Source organism: Setaria viridis, chromosome 1 (genome assembly GCF_005286985.2).
Source record: "Setaria viridis chromosome 1, Setaria_viridis_v4.0, whole genome shotgun sequence".
NCBI classification, from domain to species: domain Eukaryota; kingdom Viridiplantae; phylum Streptophyta; class Magnoliopsida; order Poales; family Poaceae; genus Setaria; species Setaria viridis.
The window spans coordinates 35229140-35249207 of record NC_048263.2 but is presented as its reverse complement, the minus strand read 5'-3'; the positions used below and the strand labels follow the sequence as shown (position 1 = coordinate 35249207).

Here is a 20068-nt window from a genome sequence, read left to right as displayed (position 1 = left end):
GTTTCTGAGTTGATTAGTCACTCTTTTTTCATAGTGAAGTTTCGTGGGTGGAATACCGTATAGGAACCCTCTGTGACTATGCTCAGCGGTTATAAAGGGCTCCCTTGTGCCACATCTAGTTTTCACTCCTCTCTAATCTCTTGTGTTGGGTAGTCATCGTCACAGTACTTAAAGAGTAACGTTGCTAGTATCCAGATAGAGCACACGATGCTACTTTGATCTTGGAAAATAATGTCAAATGGAGATATCAGACTACACCCCTACAGCTTTGGCTGTGGATACTTTCTTAAGCAATAAGCATCATTGCCGGAACGAGCCAGGAACAATATTCACCGAGCGTGGTGAATGTTTTCTTTTACAGCCATTTACAATCTCTCCATATCTTCATAAACATAATGAATGTTTTCTCTTGTGCTCTTTGTTTTTCCCAGAACAGCATGGAAGCAACGAAGCATTACTATTCAGTCATAACAAAAATCCATGCAAAAGAAGAGTAAAAAGGAAGAAGATTTTTACAATGATTGGAAAATGAGTCGTAATAAATTATTTGCAACATTGGTAAATAAAAAGAATTCTAGATTGCAACTGAATTTTTGCTGTCCCGTGGGCTTTAAACCATCATGACTCATAAGCAGAATAGTTTCAGGGTGATAATTCAAAGTCCAGGGAAAACAGTCTGCTACCACAATTGGTTCTAGTGCAGTAGTTTCTAACAATCAATATCCCACTGCAGCTGTGAAGTACAATCACTCATCCTTGAGCCAATGACGGATCATGTACATGACAAAGCCAACACAAAATACTGATGATCCGAGGATGACTGTAATCCGGACCAACAGTGAAGAAGCGAATGCCTCCTGCACAAGTGAATGCCAGAGCACAAACCATAAAGCACCAAAGGCAGATCCTACACCGGCTCCCACCATGATCTGGTTTAGTGTATGAAGGCGCTGTGAGACCCGTAACCACGACTGCAAGCGAATAGGACCAGAGTTAGATTGCAGCCAACGACTGAAAACTACAGGTTGATGATATGAGAAAAGCAGCATTTAGGAGCCTCCAAAGAACACTTCACTTGACCAAAGAGAGTGACTAAGACATGGTAAAACTTAGTCGGTTGGGCATTGTTCTTACTAGATAGGCAGCCATTGACAGAGCTGCAGGCCCAAGAATCAGAGTCAGATAATTTGTCCCAATAAAATAGTACACTGCATTTCAAGAAAATAGATGAATCACACATTTTGTTATACTGGAGAAAAGGGTATTTGATACATATTGCTCATGGAGGAACTGTTATATGCTAGCCTCAATGATTTAGAATGAAAAGTTTGCTTCTCTTTGTTTTCTTTGCCATAAAAATCTAGAGCACAAAATAAATATGTTGTATCTAATTTAGCCTGTCATTTTGTTGGTTGGCAAGGAAGAGCCACAAAGCAAAACAACAAAACTTACCAGAAGAAAATATATCATCATCAACACACTTAAGCCAGCTGCCCTAACCAGCCTTTATGCTTAGTGTTGGCAGGAAAAGTGTATTGAAATGTATCATGATCAAAGTATATCCGAACACTGGATAATTTCTGTAGTGCTTACATGAAAGAACTAAGATGGTCGCCCCATAGAAAATGGATTGTGCATGAGATGATGGCATCCCAGGATCAGACCGCAAAGCTGATGGTCTTTCATGGTTTAGCAACTTTTTCAGAACCACTGACAGCAGAGAGTTGGTAACCGCACCCAGCAAAATCCAGATAACTTCAGCATCATGCTTCCAAAGAGCTACAAAAGCAAAACAACCAGCCACCAGCCATTTACTCTGGTGCACAGTATTATGATTTCAGTACAGAGCCAATAAATTAAGGTACATATCACAGAGCTAAGCTCAAGTTCTAGTGAAAATGTCCGTCTCAAGTAGTAAAATGTTGTCAGCAACCCAGAAAGAAGCTAGAACTATTCCTTTATCTAAAAAGAAAGAAAGAAGCTAGAACATCCTAAATTCATTGCTGAAACTTTCCAGATGTAATTGTAAAAATCAGGGCATTTGAATTCAAATTTAAAGGTTCTACATTTCAATGACGAAATACCATTTGAAAACTGTCCAGCTCATAAAAGTAGAGTTCATTACAAGCTGCAATTTTAGGAATCTCAAAGATAAATTGATTGTAACGGTAAGGCATTGCACAGTCCTTATAGATTGAGGAATCAGAATATCCTGGAGCTTTAGTGCCTTTTGGTAAGCTGTTTGGCTCTATGCAAGCTTTTTTTTCAGTTTGGCTACCAAGTTTCAGAGTCTAGTAAAGTCGAGCTCATTTACATGTACTAAAACTGCTGTAAGACGAATGTGAATCTCAGAATCTTAGAGTTGCACATTTTGTACCCATGAAGCTAGTCTTTTATCAAGAACATCCATAGCTCGATGCCAAGAAAAAACTAACCATCCGGTTCAGCGCGGCCTCGACAGGCGCCCACCGGCTCGCTTCCCTTCTCGGGCCGAGCGACTCCTCCCCTCCCAGCATCGGGTCACTCTCCACGGAAACCCCGACCTCCGGCGACGACACCTCGCCGCTCCCGACCCTGGCCATCTCGGCCATGCGCACGTACCCAAGCCGCAGCCTTGGCCGCCTCCGGGTCCGGGGCAGCAAGAACCGGTCTTTGCAGTGCGGCGGCCGACGCAGCGAGGCGATTAGACAAGGGCGAGGCGATGGAGCTGGAAGCAGCGAGCAGGGCATGGTCCTTGGAGCGGCGACCGGCGAGCGCGAGACGGAGGAGCGGCGGGAGCTGAGCCAATGGAGGAAAGGAGCATCTCGACGGCTCCGGGAGAGGGGGATTAAGGAGCTGCCGGGGTTTGGATGGATCGCGGACTGTGTTTGGCAGGTTGCCCCGAGCCCCCGATGTGGTTGACGGGAATAGGATAGAAAATGGCCCTGGGATGATTGGAGGAGAGGCTGGGTGGGAGGAGGACGGAGGACGAGACAAGCAAGCTTGGGGTGTTTGTTTGGTGCGGTTGAACTTTGGTGGCTGTGCTCTTGCGAAAAGGAGTTCCTATTTACGGTGTTTGTGCGCGTTTAATAGTCTGTTTCAACTTTCAACAGGAGTTAAAAATTTATTATCACACGGGTGGTGTGATACGAATGTTCAATTGCATTTGTTTTTTTAACAATCCTAATTAATTGCCTTTGGGGTTGGGAGGTTGGGTGTTGAACCACGCATAGCTTTGGTAGTGTAGTGACACGATGGTGGTTGATGCAAGCAAGATCGGATAAAGATTGGGGATAGAAACTAAAGCCCAGTACGAACCGGCCCATACCATTGTTAGGCCACTGGAGGCGTGGCCTGAGCCTGACTCGACTCATGATGAGCACGGTGAGTTCATAGCTGAGGCACTGTAGAGCGACTCCATCCAATTCGATCATCCAAAGTCCAGCAAAAACTCATTGCAGCTGCGAGGTACACAAATCATCAATCATTATTGAGCCAATGACCACTCATGTAGATTAGGAGAGGCTCCTCCCTTAATCTTCTACCTCTAGCCTCTCTTTTCAAACTTCAATGGATGTAAATTTGTAGGGGGATTCCATGACTCTAGCAACAGTATGAGGGGATTGAACCCCGTCCGCCCCGGTGCAAGATCCGCCCCCGCATGTAGACGACAATGCCAACACAAGATACTGCTGATCCGAGGATGACCGCAATCCGGGCCGACAGTGAGGAAGTCAACAATGCCTCCTGCACTAGCGAACGCCAGAGAGCAAACCACAGAGCGCCGAAGGCAGATCCTAAGGCAGCTCCCGCCATGACCTGGTTTGCCGTGTGAAGGCGCCGCGACACCCGTAGCCATGACTGCACACGAACAGGACCAGAGTTAGATTGCAGCCGACGTCTAAAAAATAACAGCCTGATGATACGAGAATGTCAAAATTCAGGATACGATTGAACATGTGTTGGAGCTTCCAAGGAACACGTAGCCAACGGATCGAGATAATAAGACATGGTAACATTTAGTCTGCAGGACATGGTTCTTACAAGATAGGTTGCCATTGACAGAGTTGCTGGCCCAAGGATCATCGTCAGATAATTTGTCCCAAGGTAGTAGTACCCTGCAATTTTCAAAATAAAATAGATGACTCGCACATCCGTCAAACAGGAGAAAATAAGTTTCAACTGTTCAAAGCAAAAAATGTTTGTTTTCCTTAATTTCGGGATAAAAATGTAGAGCACAAAATAAGCAATGTTATTATCAACACACTTAGTAACTCTTAGTATGCTGGTATAGCATTGGCAGGCCGTATCATGGTCAAACTCAATGTAAATTCGAACAGTGTGAGTTTTTCTTCAAGTTCTTACATGAAAGAACTAGGAGCGTCGCAGCGAAGCATATGGATTGTGCATGGGAGGATGGCATCCCAGGATCAGACCGTAAATCCGGTGCAGGTCTTTCATGGTTTAGCATCTTTTTAAGAATCAGTGAAAGCAGATAGTTGGCCGACGCACCCAGCAAAATCCACATAATTTCCACATCATGCTTCCAGAAAACTGCAAAAACATATGAACCCGCCACCAGCCATTTACTCTGCCACACAGTTTTATGATTTCAGTACAGGGCCCAAAATCCAAATTCCATGTAAACATCATAAAACTGAGGCTACTCTCAATACTATTATTAAATAAATGTAGAAACATCCACGTATACATTGGAAACATTTCTTTTTTTTTCTAAATAAAACATTGGATGATGACATTGTATCAAAACTGCCATGTCATAAAAAATTCACTAAATGTAGAGACAATATATCCAATGCATATAGCATCAATATGTTATCTCTCAAAAGAATTTATTAACGTGGTGTTCCATGCCAAGAAGCACTAACCGCCCAATTCAGCGTCGCCTCCACGGGTGCCCACCTGTTCGCTTCCCGCAACGGGCTTCGTAGTTCATCCCTTCCAGGCATCGTGTCTCCCTCAGTGGAAACCATCTCGGCCACGCGCACGCCAAGCCGCACCCATGGCCGCCTCCGGGGCAGCAAGAGGTGTCCTTCACACTGCGGGTGCCGGCACGACGACGGGGAGGTCAAGGTCAGAGGGAGGCGAGGCCGTGGAGATGGAAGGAGCAAGCAGGGCATGGTTCTTGGAGCGGCAAGCTGCGGCGCAGCGACGAGGCGGGAGCTGAATTTGTGGAGGAAGAGAGCATCTGATGGCTCCAGGACAGGGGATCTTGGAGGTTTGGAGGCTTGGCAGCTTCGGTGACCGCCTCGCGCCCTCGTGTCAAAAGAAAAGCACGCGGATGTTGGCGGGACTGGCCAATGGCCATCGTCGTGGATAGATTGGGGGAAGAGGCTGAGACGACGGAGAAGACAAATTAGAGCTTAATAAAGTATGCTGAAATTATATGTTGGTGGGTTTACTAAAAAATTTCTTTCTCCAAAATCATACCAGCAGATCCCCATTAATAAATTTCCCAAGATTTTTAAACTTACCACATCAGCACGCGTGGATCCTGAGTTGAGCTGCACCCTGGATCGATCCCTTTAAACTTGCCACATCAGCACGCGTGGATCCTGAGTTGAGCTGCACCCTGGATCGATCCCATCTAAATCCCTGACTAGTGTGATAAAACTTCAAGTTCTGGAGCTACTAACTTTAGTTTTTGCTTAAAAACACAACAAAAATCTTGATCAAAATGGATCGATCTATGTTTGGACATGACATCCATAGTTTGTATGATAAAATTTGATCATGTCTTGACTTTCAAAATTATGCTAAAGTCGGCCAAATACAAATAAAACCTGCCACATCGAATCTCTGAAAAAAAACATCAATCTCCCCTTTGTCTCCCTTCCTTTTCTTTCTTCCTGCTTACACAGAACGAACCGAGCTTGACCTAGACAACTTCGTCGGCCAAATCCAAGCATCTCCGACCATCCCCTTCAAATCGCTGCTATCCATGCCTTCCTCACCTCCCAAGCTCCACCCTCCACTACTCCTAGGCGCCGGGCATGGCCCCTTCGGCCGGGAATTGAGGTTCCTCGACCCGCCATTGCCGATGCCACCCGAAGCTCCGCCTCGCCAGTGAACTCCACCCTCCGGCCATCTACTTCCCCAAGCGACCATCAAAACGGAATCCTGGTGAGACACTAGTGTCCACACCCTCGCTCCCTCTCTCCGCCGTTGTGGTCATCAGAATCGGCGCGCCGCCGGTCCGCCGTAACACCGCAAGCAAAATAAATCGCGGGAAACTAATGGCGCGCAGGAAAGGATGAGCGCGCAAGGGGCGATTGGGGAAGCGCTAGCTCGCGCAAATATGCAGGAAAGCGGAGGCAGGATGCGGGTTGCCGTATTTTTTCGGTGACGATGGGGGAGTTGTTGCGTGGGATTTCTCCTTTTCTCCCTAAATTTAATTTTCACGTTATTTTAAGGAGACGTTGGAGTTGCTCTAAGTCCCTGTGTATGAGTGGGTCTGTGACATGCTTGCAAGTTTTTAGAAGGGCATTCGGAATGAACATTTTCTATTGTTTGACTTTTTTTTTCTTTTCTAAATAAAGGAAAGAGAAATATGAACGTGCTTGAATAAAGATGTCATGTTTGAAGTTTTCTAGAAGGAATGTCTCTCTAATGAGAATTTATGGTTTGCTTGGTAACCTGATATGCCACGACGGGAGCGGAACATGGATACTCGGTCATGCTGCTCGTTAGGAGCAGACAAAGTAGTAATTTCACGAGCTCAGCCGGTAAGATTATTCGTGGTATCTACCCACTAAGATTCGAGTTCTCAACTTAGTGCTGGTGTTCACATTTTTCTGAATTTATTGTAGGATTTAACCGACGCTATTGTTTCGGTGGTATGCGATATGCCCGTCGATCGCGAGGTGTCAGCGGTGATTTCATTAATATCGAGGATTTGTATACTGTGTAATTTATAAAAAAATAGTAATTCTATGTCTCACGTATTTGTCTGGAACACCTGTAGTTTTAATTCTCCATTCAAAGAAATTGATATTGATAGGGCGTGTTTCCTTCGGCCACTGCTGATCCTAGATGAGCACTGGACTCTTGAGAATCGTAAGTAACATAGGTGTCCGCCGAGGCGCCGAGGACGGATTTGGTGTCGCTGTGCACGAACATCTTGAGATTGATGGGACGCGCGTAGCATGTTTGTATTAAGCAGTAAGCACAGTACTCAGCTCGTATTTTGGTGAGATGACAAATTATGAACAGAATAAGTGCAGCGCAGTCTGGCCCACATGTCCTTGTCGGTCCTGCACAGGCAGCCAAGCAGGCACAGCTGCTGCTGGCTTCTACAGGCCTACAGCCGGCGAGCCGAAGCTGCACCGAGGAGAGCCACTCATCTATTTACTTGTCCACTTAACCCCTAAAAAAAATTCAAACTCATTTTATTCCCTCAAACTATTTCATTCCATTTAGTTTAATCTGCCCCCTAATTAGATTTCTCTTTTTTTCATACAAATTGAATTTAATTTCAGATTTTGCCAGTTAACTTATAACATGATGATGCTCCAAGTTAAAAAATATATTAGAATTTTTCATGATTACTTTTCGTACAATTTTGTATATCTAAGAGTATTAAATATTCCTAACTTATGAATATAATCATGAAAAATTTTCAGTATAATTTTCTAACATAAAGCATCATGTTTTGGATACGCTCACAAAATTTGAACTCAAAATTCAACTTATACACGAAGAAAAAAAAGAGAGAAATCTAATTAGGGGGTAGATTGGACCAAATGAAATAGTTCAGGGGAGTAAAGTGAGCTAAAGTTTTGTTCAGGGGGTTAAGCGGACAAAGTGGATAGGTGAGGGGAGTAAAATGGATTTTTTTTAAGGTAGTTCAAATTTGAAGTTACCGGATGCAATTTTTACCCGCAACAAAAAACCTTACAGAAAACCTTAGAATCCTCTAAGTACAAGATGAACACTTTTTTGTTAACAGCAAAATTTATAGCACTTTGCATTTGTGAACGGTACGCATTTTGTGTTTAGTCCGGATTCTGGAAGCTTGGTTTCTTCTATCCGCAGTGATTGGGGCAAAATGCACAAAACTTTTGGTCCAAACAAAAACCAAGCACAGAGTTTTTATTTATTAAATACAAAAAAGGATGCACATGCTTTAGAAAACTTGTCTCAAATTTTGAAAACTGTGTATTTGTGCACATAGTACTAAAATAGGATGCATATGCACACGCACATTTTCTTTTAGATAGAGGAAATAAAAAAACAGGATGCGCTTTTCCCGTACATGATGATGGCTCTCCAAATTGCTCAACAAATAAAGATCCGCATATAGTTATGCACAATAATTATTTAGAGTTTTGTACACGTGAAATATTTATTCACAAAAGTGCTTTATGAAGCACGTGCTTTTGTGCACCAGATAAAACTACGAATAAAAACATATATTAATGCAAAACATTGTTTGCATGACGTACTCTAAAAAACATGTTTTGGTGCATGGCAGAGAGACCTAAGAATCATATATTTGTTCATAAATAGATTCACAAAATTGTTTCATGATGCACACGTTTTTGTCAATCGAAAAAATTGCTTGCATCTATTACTTGCACATGCCTTCTATGGTAGGAAAAAAAATCGAATATTACCCATCTAACCAAAATTGCTTGCATCTCGCATCTATTAGTATTGTACTACCATTAAAGAGGATGCACATTATACATCAAACACATTTAACCGGAACATGCATTTAGATTTCTCGATTGTAGCAAGACACCGTGAGCAATTGGGAAGAAGTAAATAAGCGAGATGCAAAGAAGGGGAAGTATTGCATCATCCGGCCGGCGCCGTCTACTAGAGATAGATCAGATCGTCTTTTCGTTCGGCCCCAGAAGAAGGAACGAGAAATTAAAGACCGGAAGGAAAGAGACCATAAGAGAAACGGCACGCCCGTATGCCTGCATATTTCGCGACAAGGGGGTGTTTGATACTGGGTGCTAAACTTTAACAATGTCACGTCGGATGTTTAGATGCTAATCAGAAGGACTAAACAATAAAACTAATTGTCGAACCCCTGTGCTAATTCACGAGATGAATCTATTAAGCCTAATTAATCCATCATTAGCAAATGGTTACTGTAGCACTACATTGTCAAATCATGGACTAATTAGGCTTAATAGATTCATCTCGTGAATTAGACTCCATCTGTGCAATTAGTTTTGTAATCAGTAACCCTGTTCATGGTCCGGGTTTTCGGGTTCCTGGTTTGTTTCCAAACCAAACCAAGAGGCAACTTGCTGGTGTGGGCCGGGTTGGTTTTGGACAGGTTGCTAACAGCTGGGAGAACTGTGGGTGCAGGTTGGCATGGCTGGTTTGACTGGGTTACGCTAGTTATTAGGCAGAGGGACTGCTGCTGAGACCCGCCTGCCCGGTGCCTGCAGATATTGTGTATACGGTGCCTGCAGATATTGTGTATACGGAACTAATGAAGCCAAGTATTGTGCTGTGTAAAGAACAGAAAAAGAAGCAAAGTATTAAACTGAGATAATTGAACATATTTCCTGTCAACATGATCAGGAATTCAGGATTAATTGAGCTACTGCCAGTTGCAACACGATTAAGAAGCTACTGTTCTGTACATCCCAAAAACAAGCAATAATAAGCATCTGCCACTGCCGATTAGAATCTGTCACACCAAGGAACAGCCACTCTGTGTTGTATGAAATGATTATGCTTCAAACTCAGTGAAACCTACAACCAAAAAAAAGGAAGTTTTGTAATTTTGTTCAATGGAGACAACCCAATCATAGATTTTAAACATAATTGAGGTCATCTTATGCCAAATAACAACATACAATCATTCCGATTCACAAGAAATTCTGCTTCAAGTAATGTCTTAAATGCAAATATCTAAAGTTACAGACTAAGTGCACATGCAGATAAAAATCAAATAAGCATTCTCACTTGGACCATTTATTATTTCACTTGGACAAACAAGACAGATTGAGATAACTAGGCTAAGCAATCAGATAAGCATTGTTGCACATCTGAAAAAGTGAACCATCCATCCTGTGTTAGATTCAGACCCTACAGACAATCACCATACCTTGTCAGAAACATAGTAGGCTCCTTTTCAGAAATTGCTATGCTTCCAACTCAGTTAAATCTGCAGCAAAAGTCAAAGTTACATACCAATGCAATGGAGCAAAGGAGCATAAGTCACAGGTAGAGGAACATACTAATACAATGTTGATTATCTGTGCGGTCCTTTGAAAGAAACTCTGTATAAAAAGGAATAGAATGTTGTGAGCAACTTTAATAGACTTAAGGTGGTGCTTCTACCAAACTATGAAAAACTTTACTTTCTCTAATCTCCTCATATGTCTGAACCTCTTCAGCAGTCTCTCTTGCACTTACTTTGCTATGAGATGTATGTAGCCAGTTTTGTGCGCAGATTAAAGCTTCGACTGTGCTAGTCAATAGGCTACAGCGAAGTGGATCTATAATGCGTCCACCCGTGCTAAAAGCTGACTCCGAAGGCACTATGGAAGCAGGAATAGCTAGCACATCGTTTGCCAAGAGCGACAATACAGGATACTTATTTGAGCTCATTTTCCAATACTCCAGTATGTCGGACTCTTTAGCCCTCTTCTCACGCTTCTCAGCTAGATAGCTTGTTAATTTTGAATCATTTGGTTCACTCTCAATCTCTTCCATGTGTTGCTTAAATTGAGATGCTAGCATGTCCCATGGGTTCTCTTCATCCTCTTCATCTACACTTATGTGAATTGGAGCTTGATTTGAACCTCTGTTGCTAGAAGAGGCATTAACAGTTTTAATATACCAATAGAACAATTTATCAAGAGTTGATTCAATCTTCTCAGCTAATTCCTTGCCCTCATATGGTCCATACAGAATGTCTAAGCAGAATTTCAGATACTGAAGCTTATACCTGGGATCTAAGATCACAATTATATTCTTGAGTACAATATCTGCATGTCGCAATAGGATGTTGACCTCTTAATCCCGTACTGAAATACTTCCAAACAAGTGATTTTTTTAAACCGGTTCTTTTATTTCTCTTGTGAACAGGAGAAACTGGAGTAGGAGAGCTAGCTGACTGAACATTTGATGTATTAACTGCTGAAGTTAGTCTTATTCTCTTTCTCACTTGAGTTGACAATGCTTCCCTAGTTGCTTCTGATAATCTTTTCTGCATAGCAATTAACCTATTCAATCTCTCACTGCTATCTTCAAAGGGTCTTGCAGCAAGTACCTTCAAAGGTTGGTCTTCACCATCCTGAAATAGATCCAGGTAGATTAAAAGATGACAACAATTATTAGCCGGACACGATCTTTAATAGTGTCTCAAAGATTGGTCTCCAAAGATTGGACACCATCTCTGATAGTCAGAAAACAATTTAGAGTTACTGCATGCATAGTACACAGATAAGGCAGCATAGCAGATTCTTCTGCATTTGCTCAAAGGTATTTCCATCCAGTTAATAAACAAAAATATGTCTAACACCAGTGAAACTAAGTTCTTTGAATCCCACAATAACATTGCTGAATATTATATGATAATCTAAAAAAGGCAAATGTATTCCTAAAACAACAGGTTAGCTAACTTAATACTAAGCTGTAAATGAACACCAAAATCTGCATCTATGTAAATGAACACCAAAATACTAAGCCATCTCCCCTAAAAAAATCCTCTTTCAGTTACCAATGCAGGTCATCAGACAATCAATAATCTAGGCTATCGGGGCATGAAACTCTGAAACTCTCTGTCTCTGAACGCGACTGGTACCATTCAGGCAACAAGGACTCAGACACCGGATCAATGGATACTAACTTAATACTAGCTCCCTTGTCTAATATCCTTGCAAGGAAAATGTATGCATCTGAAACAACAGGTTAGCAAGGGACATTCTAGATGCAGAGATTGAATCTAAATCTCGATCTGAGCTAGGGTTCAAATCTGAAGGCAATCCACAAAACACGGAGAAGACATGGCAAGAAAGAATCAAAACCAGCGACACAACAAGGGATGAAGATGACCTTGTTCGGATCGAGTGCAGACCCATCGCCGCCCGGCTCCGTGGTGAGCAATTGCGGGGAGTCCACGTCCATATCGTGGGACGCAGCCATCGAGAAAACAGCTTCCCGACCTTGAGCGACGGTGTCACGCGCCGCCCTTTCTTTCCCCCTCGATGATCCCTCGCCGCGTTTGCGGTCTACGTGTGACATTTTAACGGGTTACAACCCACAAACCAGCTGACCCCGCTTCCTTCATCTGGATCCACGCGAGTACGGGTCCAACCCGTGCTAGGAACCGAATTGACGAGTCCAGCAGGGTTGGGTGCGGGTTGGTTCCCGATTTCCGCGAACCCATGAACAGGTTGAGTAATTAGTCTATATTTAATATTTCTAATTAGCATCCAAATATTCGATATGATAGGTGCTAACACCCTCCTAGAGCTCAAAACTGAGCTCGGGGCACCAGAAGGTGAGACTTTTGCCTGTTCGGTAGGGATTGCTGCCGCAGCGCTGCGGTTGCAGCTGCTACAGCCAAGTGAGCAGCTGTCGGCCTGTTGTCCCATGCAGCTGCAGCAGCTTGCGCAGCCAGCACGAACGAACAACCCGGCGGGGCGCCCGACAGCTGCTTATGTGGCGCGGCCTGCGTGGCGCGGTCGGGCGGGGCGGAATCGCGCGGCCGGGCGCTGCGACTGGCGCGCAAGTACGCCGATCGGCGTGGGGCCTTTCGGGACCACGGAAGCCGCGCCCGGGCGACGTGGGCGCGGCACGGCCCGCTGCCGCGAAACCAAACCCGAAGACGCCACTTTACTTGCTCACTGACCGCCTGGCCGGCCCTCGCCGCGCGGTCGTATGGAGGGGGACGTAGCCGCGCCCTGCGCCACCAGTCGCCGGGGCGCGCCCCGCGTGCCACGCCATCGCCCAAAAGATATCAGCTTGCCACGGGGGATTCATTCGCCTGCGGCCGAGGTGAGCCGCTGGTCGGTCCTTTGGTCAGTTGGTTCGCTCGTTCCCGCGCGCGTTGCCTCCTCCTCCCCCAACGCTGTCTCCGCCGCCCTACTGTGCCCGGGGCCCGGGTGCCGGTCGGGCGGGAGCGTGAGCAGCAAGCAAGCATGTCGCTTGATATCCTCTATGGCAAGTTCCTCTTCTCGTCCTGCGCCGCGGCGAAGCCCCCGTGCAAGAAACTGATCACGTCTCTTGCTGCCGGTGCTTCGCCATCGACGCCGTCAAGGCCAAGGTCGCCGAATTCCAAATCTCTCCGACCACGGCGCGTGCGGACCGTGCTGTCGAGTCCCACCAAGCAGGCCTCCCCGCCTGCGGTCCGGAGCACCAGCGGCGCCGTGAAGAGGCGAGGGCGGAGGAGCAAAGCCGAGGGAGAGCAAGGCGTAGGAGGAGGAGGAGGAGAAAGAGGGGGCGAGTGCGTGCCGTCGACGGAGGAGGCGTCTATCTGCGTGGGAACGCTGTACCAAAATGGGGACCCGCTGGGGCGGAACGAGCTCGGCCGGTGCGTGGTGGAGTGGCTCCGGCAGGGCATGCGATCCATGGCGTCCAAGCTCGCCGCAGCCGAGCTGGAGGGCGACCTCGCCGCCGCCGCATTGGCTCTGGAGTGGGGGTCGGCGGAAGGCAGGCTTGGGTTCGTGATCCAGGCGCAGCCTTACCTCTCGGCCATCCCCATGCCCCAGGGTCTCGAGGCGCTCTGCCTCAAGGCCTGCACGCACTACCCCACCCTGTTCGACCATTTCCAGCGGGAGCTCCGTGATGTTCTGCTGAGTTACCAGAACCAGGGGCTCATCTCCGACTGGAGAGACACGCAGTCATGCAGGATTTTGAAAGAAATGGCCAATTCTTCGCAGCATCGGCCTGCTGTCCGGAGCACGTCTCCACGGCCTAAGGCCGTGCACAGCAGCATTGGTATAAGCCTTAAAAAGGTGAGGCTGATGCAGACCAGAATTGAAGAATTTGTTAGGCATATGTCAGATCTTCTTCGGATTGAGCGAGATGTGGAGCTGGAGTTTACACAGGAGGAGCTGAATGCAACTCCCATGCTAGATGATGATTCCGAGCCACCCAAGCCAGTCGAGTACCTGGTGAGCCATGGACAAGCTCAGCAGGAGCAGTGCGACACCATTTGCAACTTGAATGTGATCAGCAGTTCCACTGGTGAGGGAATAATTTTGGTTACTTCTTTTCTTTTCATGTTCAAATTCTGTCTTTGGTTATTTCGACAGACTGAATGAGAAAAATGTTTCCTGCTGTCTCAAATCACTACTTCTGCAGGGTTGGGAGGCCTGCATTTGGTCCTGTTCAGAGTTGAAGGTGGGCATAAGCTGCCTCCAACTACATTGTCTCCTGGAGACATGGTTTGTGTGAGAACATGTAATAGCCGTGGTGAGGGTGCCACTTCTTGCAAGCAAGGCTTTGTTTATAATTTTGGGGAGGATGGTTGTAGCATAACCGTAGCTCTTGAATCACGACACGGTGACGCCACCTTCTCTAGGCTATTTGGAAAAAGTGTGCGAATTGACCGGATTCAGGGATTGGCTGATGCCCTTACATATGAGGTAATGAAATTCTGTCACAGGACTCAAGTGTCTCTGATTTCATCATGTTCAGTATGTAAGATCGCTTTGAAACTTGTCAGTGATATGATAAGAATCTTATGTAATTGTTTGTGGTGTATCTGCACTGCAACTTTGCCTGGTGCAACTGTGGGCTAGTCCACTCCGCATCACAGAATCATTGGACCATCTTTCCATTTCCTGAACTGAACTCTTGTTCTACTTTCAGTATACATAGTGATATATCCTGCATTAGATCGAACACATAGGAAAACCGGAAGTAAGGAATGCCAATGTTGAATAAGGGACATATGATGTAAATAAATCGTATTCTTTCAAAGTGCTTGTTCTAAGAGGCTGCCTTGTGTATTTCCAACACAATGTTATTCTTATCTTATTACATAATTGAGAAGTCCATCTTATCCACTAAAGCATTTGATTTGGCAGCGTAACCTTGAAGCACTATTGCTTCTCCAAAGGAACGGTCTACAGGAAGATAATGTTTCCATTGGCGTGGTGGCAACACTGTTTGGGGACAGTAAAGATGTGGTGAAGATGGCAAAGAATAACCTGACTGACTGGGATGAATCAGGTGGACCTGATCTGAGTCTATCAGAGAGGTATGCATATGATGCCTCCCAGTTAAGGGCTCTCAAATTAGGCTTGAACAAAAAGAGGCCTGTTCTAATAATCCAAGGGCCTCCCGGCACTGGAAAGACAGTCCTGCTCACTGAGCTCATTGTGCGTGCTGTCAAGCAGGGTGAGCGTGTACTTGTGACTGCTCCAAGCAATGCGGCAGTCGATAACATGGTTGAAAGTTTGTCAAGTACTGGATTGAACATTGTACGAGTTGGAAACCCTGTTCGACTATCACCCTCTGTTGCTTCGAAATCCTTGGGAGAGATTGTGAATAGCAGACTTCGACAATTCAGGAAGGAGCTTGAGAGAAAGAGAACAGACTTAAGGAAGGACCTGAGGCAGTGCATAGAAGATGATTCTTTAGCTGCCGGCATTCGCCAACTGCTGAAGCAACTAGGAAGGGATCTGGAAAACAAAGAAAAGGAAACAATCAGAGAAGTGCTATCTGGTGCACAGATTGTGCTATCAACTAACACAGGGGCAGCTGATCCACTCATCAGGAGAACTGGGAGCTTTGACTTAGTAATTATTGATGAAGCAGGGCAAGCGATTGAACCAGCCTGCTGGATACCTATATTGCAGGGAAAACGCTGTATTCTTGCTGGTGATCACTGCCAACTTGCACCCGTTATATTGTCGAGGAAGGCCTTGGATGGTGGCCTTGGTAAATCTTTGTTGGAAACAGCTTCATCATTGCATGATGGATTACTGACAACAAGACTGACAGTACAGTACAGAATGCATGATTCAATAGCGATGTGGGCATCTAGGGAGATGTATCATGGGTTGCTCGAATCCTCTCGTTCCGTTGCTTCACATCTTCTTGCTGACTCCCCGGTTGTCAAGGTATACGCATTTGCACTTTCAGTTTCAGGTGTCAAGTGTGGGTGATCTTCCCTGCCACTCTGATTCAATACTCAAGGGTCAAATCAAACTGCCATGTAGGCGATTTAAAAAAAAAGGCCGGCTTCCTTGAGCACTGGATTAAAAAGATGGAAATTTTCAGAATGGCCACTGAATTCACCCCCTTGTTCAATTGAATCTCAAGCCGACGCCACTTGATCTCTAATAACCTTTCTTAGTTCATCCATCCTATAACTTCCTCTACAACTTTTTCCTATTTGGTTGCCATAGGCCACTGAGGCTAAATTTAGGGGTTTGTTGAACTTTAAGAAAGTAGATTTCTTGACTTGATATGTCATGTTTCTAGCAATAGAGCTGTTAAGAGCATCCATTTTTTGATATTGAACAAAACACTATCTTGCATTGGTTTTACAGCAGTTTCTTGATTATGGCGCACTTTCCAGTGGGCATTTTTAGCTTTTTGATCAAGCGTTTCATGAGCTATCTACCTTCAGGATGTCCTAAGAAAAGTGTCATTTTGAGTTTGTGTAGCCAAACTGTTTGAGCTTTGGCAATACATTTTGAATATTGAGAATCAAACATTTGAAAACGATACGGCTAAATTATTACTCTTGAAAAGTAATAATTTCATTATATTATAATTTTTCTGTGTTTTGTAAATATATTAGGATATAAAATGACTGTGTAACTGTCCAGAAATGGCACGGGTGACTGGATGAAGTTATTTGTACCCTCTCAGTTCTGCTCAGACGTGTAGTTCTTACATGGTTACACCTGTTCACAGATTGTAGACAGTTTGTTTGTTTACTTTTCGGTTCAAGCTGGTAGCAATTATATGAAAATTCCAACGAAGAACGCACAAAGATGTTCAGGATATAACCTATTGTTGGAGAACACACTAAGATGTTCAGGATAGAACGCCCTCAATATAACAATTTTACCAATCCTGATTGTGTTACTTAACTTGGATTATTTAGCTTAAGTTGTTCTAACCCGGATTGGCATGGGCATGCATCTAGGTTCAATTTTGCGCTAATTTTCAAGATCATTTAGGCATATATCATATCTAGATGTTGGAGGTAATTGTTTGCATGGAATTTTATGTACGAAAGAAACAGTTCGATCCTAACTGCCCCTGGGGCCAAACCCAAAGTACCTCAATTAAAGTCGTTCTGCCTATCTATTTGAAATTTTTTGTTTAAGTTTTTTGTTCATGAATGCACTTTGTGTTGCTACCTATCATGAACCCTTGAAGGAATGCAGACCCACCAATTGGATCTGATTTGTTGATTTCAGGCAACTTGGATAACACGGTGTCCACTTCTCTTACTTGACACCCGGATGCCATATGGAGCCCTAAACATCGGTTGCAAGGAGCACTTAGATCCTGCTGGCACAGGCTCATTTTATAATGAAGGAGAAGCAGATATAGTCACACAACAAGTTCTTAATCTTGTACATTGTGGTATATACACATCTTTTACTTCTTTACTTGAAATCTTCACGATGTTTTATCATGTTTCTTTGCAGTCCTTCTTTCAGTCCTGTTAATTATACATTAGGACTACCAATCACTAGTCAGCATTGATTAACAGATCCCTCTTGTCCCTGCTTTTTTCCCATGCTTGGATTATTGAACTGACAAGTGCCTCAAAAATAATGATTGCAGGAGTGTCTCCAACTGCAATTGCTGTTCAGTCACCCTACATTGCTCAAGTGCAATTGTTAAGAGAGAAGCTAGAACAATATCCAGAGCTTTCTGCTGTTGAGGTTTCAACCATAGACAGCTTTCAGGGGAGGGAGGCAGATGCAGTGATCATTTCAATGGTAAGCACTGTAGCATGTCCGCTCTCTTTCTGATTCCTACATCATACAAGTATGAATGAGATTCACAGTGGCTGCGCCGATCCGATAACAAATCATTTCGTTTTCCGTTTCAAACTCCTTGAGACCGCAACGTGCTTCTACTGATCGATGCATATCTTGGTATCAATTCTAGGTTCGCTCGAATCCACTGGGAGCCGTAGGGTTTCTGGGCGACAGCAGGCGCATCAATGTGGCTATTACAAGGGCACGCAAGCACATCACTGTGGTTTGTGATACCTCCACTATTTGTCACAGCACCTTCCTGGCCAGGCTCCTTCGCCATATCAGGCGGTATGGGCAAGTAAAACATGTTGCTCCTGGCACCTTGGATGGGGTGTCTGGCATCGGCTTCAGTCAACCTACTCTCCCCTCTATCGGTTGACACTCAGGGAAAATTACAAGCACTCTGTCTGAGCATGTACATATGCAAACAGCTGAAGGCTTTGTACATACACAAGGCATTGGAAGCTGAGAAATCATAGGGCCAGCCTGTTCCAGTTATATCCATGAAGAGGATGCAAACAGTGATTCATGGATGGACAGCAAAGAGCGTCACAAGGTGATGATGCATGGCCAATCTGTTGTTGAAAGTTAACTGGGGTGAGTCAGTCTTCCATTTTAATTTTTCAACTGATGAACAGAAGGATGAGTATTCAGGAAGAGGAAAGCCTCAAATCTCCTGAGTATCAATCACTAATCTCTTGCTTTTGCCTGACACGATGCTCCTATTCCTGTAAATATATTACCGTCAACAAGGATACTGGTTACCCGGTACAGATTACAGACATGTGTAGCACATTGACAGTTGGCAATTGAGTTCCAGGCTTTTCGTTTGTGCTTTCCATTATGAAGTTCCGTCCTTGGAGCAGCATGTCACGCTGTCGACATTTGCAAGGTATCTCTGAACTGCCCATCTTCCAACTCCCGTCTTTTCCCTGTCATGGCTAGTTGAATTTTGGGCTGCTGCTCTGCATCATGTACGTGTAGTCGACATTTGCAAGGTATCTCTGAACTGCCCATCTTCCAACTCCCGTCTTTTCCCTGTCATGGCTAGTTGAATTTTGTGCTGCTGCTCTGCATCATGTACGTGTAGTCATCTCTATCTTGGGAAATCATGGAGGGATCCAGCTCCCCCCACGCAAATGAACTTTCCTTATACCATCCTTTCGTATGCTGCTGTTACAATATCACACGATTGGAGTTCTTTCGACAGAAGCGAGGTGCATTCCCTCCCATAACTCGTGAAAGCTTTTTCCGCAACACGATTCCGTATACTACTTGTGCCGTTATGTACTATGTCATGTACAGTGCAATTTTTTTTTCATTTTTGCAAACAGAGTATCATGTACTATGGAGCTTTCATCGTTGGGTGATGAAGCTGCAACCAGCCATGTGTACTGAAAGACAAGCATACGTTTGTCAGGTAGACACGTACATGACTGGCTGCGTTGCTGTGACTTGTGCATCTCCCCAACGCCTGGACCAGATCGATTTAGGACAAGATTGCCAACAATCCAACAGAAGACAAATGGTCTTTGTTTACACACTTGCATTTCAAACGGTCCCTTGTTCCAAGCATCAAATCTTTCTTCCATCATGGCCTCTTGTTCCATCACCTTTGATGTTACGCAGGACGCTAGCCCATCCTTTGCTCTCTAATGGGCATTCTCGGAAGGTGATAACTAGTTTGTCTGAATCTTTGCGGGATTAAACTAGTTCTTGCGAATTCCATGTGTTTGAAATAGGTTCAAAATCAGTGCAAGAGCACCCGTCACGTAACAAGACGTCATGGAAGACTCGGTAGGAACAAGCTTCCTTTCCTGGAGTCTTTCCAAAGACTCGCCGTTTCATGCGAAACAGCTCAAGATTCAACGGAAAACCAAATTACACACTCCACATTCGTTCTTTCGTAAATCGCAGTAGCAAATCTCCCGGCAGATCCGGCCTTCTGAAACATCCTCATCGCCGAGGCTGATTGACGAACCCATCACTACTCGATCACTCACAGTCCACCAATAAAATCTTGGTCCGATCCGGAGCTCCACGCCCACTGCACGGAATGGCAACCGGCCGTGGAGCTCACATTATTTGCACGGGATCACCCGTAAACGAGAGCCTCCCGTAAACCTGAGGATTAT

The 20068-nt window shown here is 44.7% G+C and overlaps 3 protein-coding genes and 1 long non-coding RNA gene across 6 annotated transcripts; 1 reads left to right on the top strand and 3 right to left on the bottom strand.

Moving 5' to 3' along the window:
- Positions 1-494: 494 nt before the first annotated feature.
- Positions 495-3011, bottom strand: LOC117834734 (lipid phosphate phosphatase epsilon 1, chloroplastic). The gene is made up of 4 exons (XM_034714263.2): positions 2436-3011; positions 1594-1816; positions 1135-1208; positions 495-971 (listed from the first exon to the last, which is right to left on the bottom strand). Exons 1-4 carry the CDS (start codon positions 2727-2729, stop codon positions 747-749), a joined length of 816 nt encoding a protein of 271 aa, XP_034570154.1. The 5' UTR covers positions 2730-3011; the 3' UTR covers positions 495-746.
- Positions 3012-3404: 393 nt separating this feature from the next.
- On the bottom strand, positions 3405-5324 carry LOC117834720 (lipid phosphate phosphatase epsilon 2, chloroplastic). Of its 2 annotated transcripts, XR_004635754.2 has the most exons (5): positions 4869-5324; positions 4345-4570; positions 4024-4097; positions 3525-3840; positions 3405-3440 (listed from the first exon to the last, which is right to left on the bottom strand). XR_004635754.2 is itself a non-coding variant. In XM_034714251.2 (4 exons), the coding sequence occupies exons 1-4, from the start codon at positions 5118-5120 to the stop codon at positions 3583-3585; spliced, it is 810 nt and encodes a 269-aa protein (XP_034570142.2). In that variant the 5' UTR covers positions 5121-5323; the 3' UTR covers positions 3405-3582. The 2 variants fall into 2 exon arrangements, 1 of the variants encoding a protein (XP_034570142.2); XM_034714251.2 differs by having other exon boundaries at positions 3405-3840; positions 4869-5323.
- A 4199-nt stretch (positions 5325-9523) lies between these two features.
- LOC117863990 (uncharacterized) lies at positions 9524-12464 on the bottom strand. Of its 2 annotated transcripts, XR_004642324.2 has the most exons (5): positions 12028-12464; positions 10384-11266; positions 10206-10247; positions 10073-10132; positions 9524-9717 (listed from the first exon to the last, which is right to left on the bottom strand). It is a non-coding gene; the product is annotated as an uncharacterized lncRNA (long non-coding RNA). The 2 variants fall into 2 exon arrangements; XR_004642323.2 differs by having other exon boundaries at positions 10206-11266.
- A 614-nt stretch (positions 12465-13078) lies between these two features.
- Positions 13079-18772, top strand: LOC117834699 (DNA polymerase alpha-associated DNA helicase A). The gene is made up of 6 exons (XM_034714231.2): positions 13079-14163; positions 14281-14564; positions 15009-16046; positions 17361-17529; positions 17734-17891; positions 18064-18772. Exons 1-6 carry the CDS (start codon positions 13116-13118, stop codon positions 18310-18312), a joined length of 2946 nt encoding a protein of 981 aa, XP_034570122.1. The 5' UTR covers positions 13079-13115; the 3' UTR covers positions 18313-18772.
- The last annotated feature ends 1296 nt before the right edge of the window (positions 18773-20068 follow it).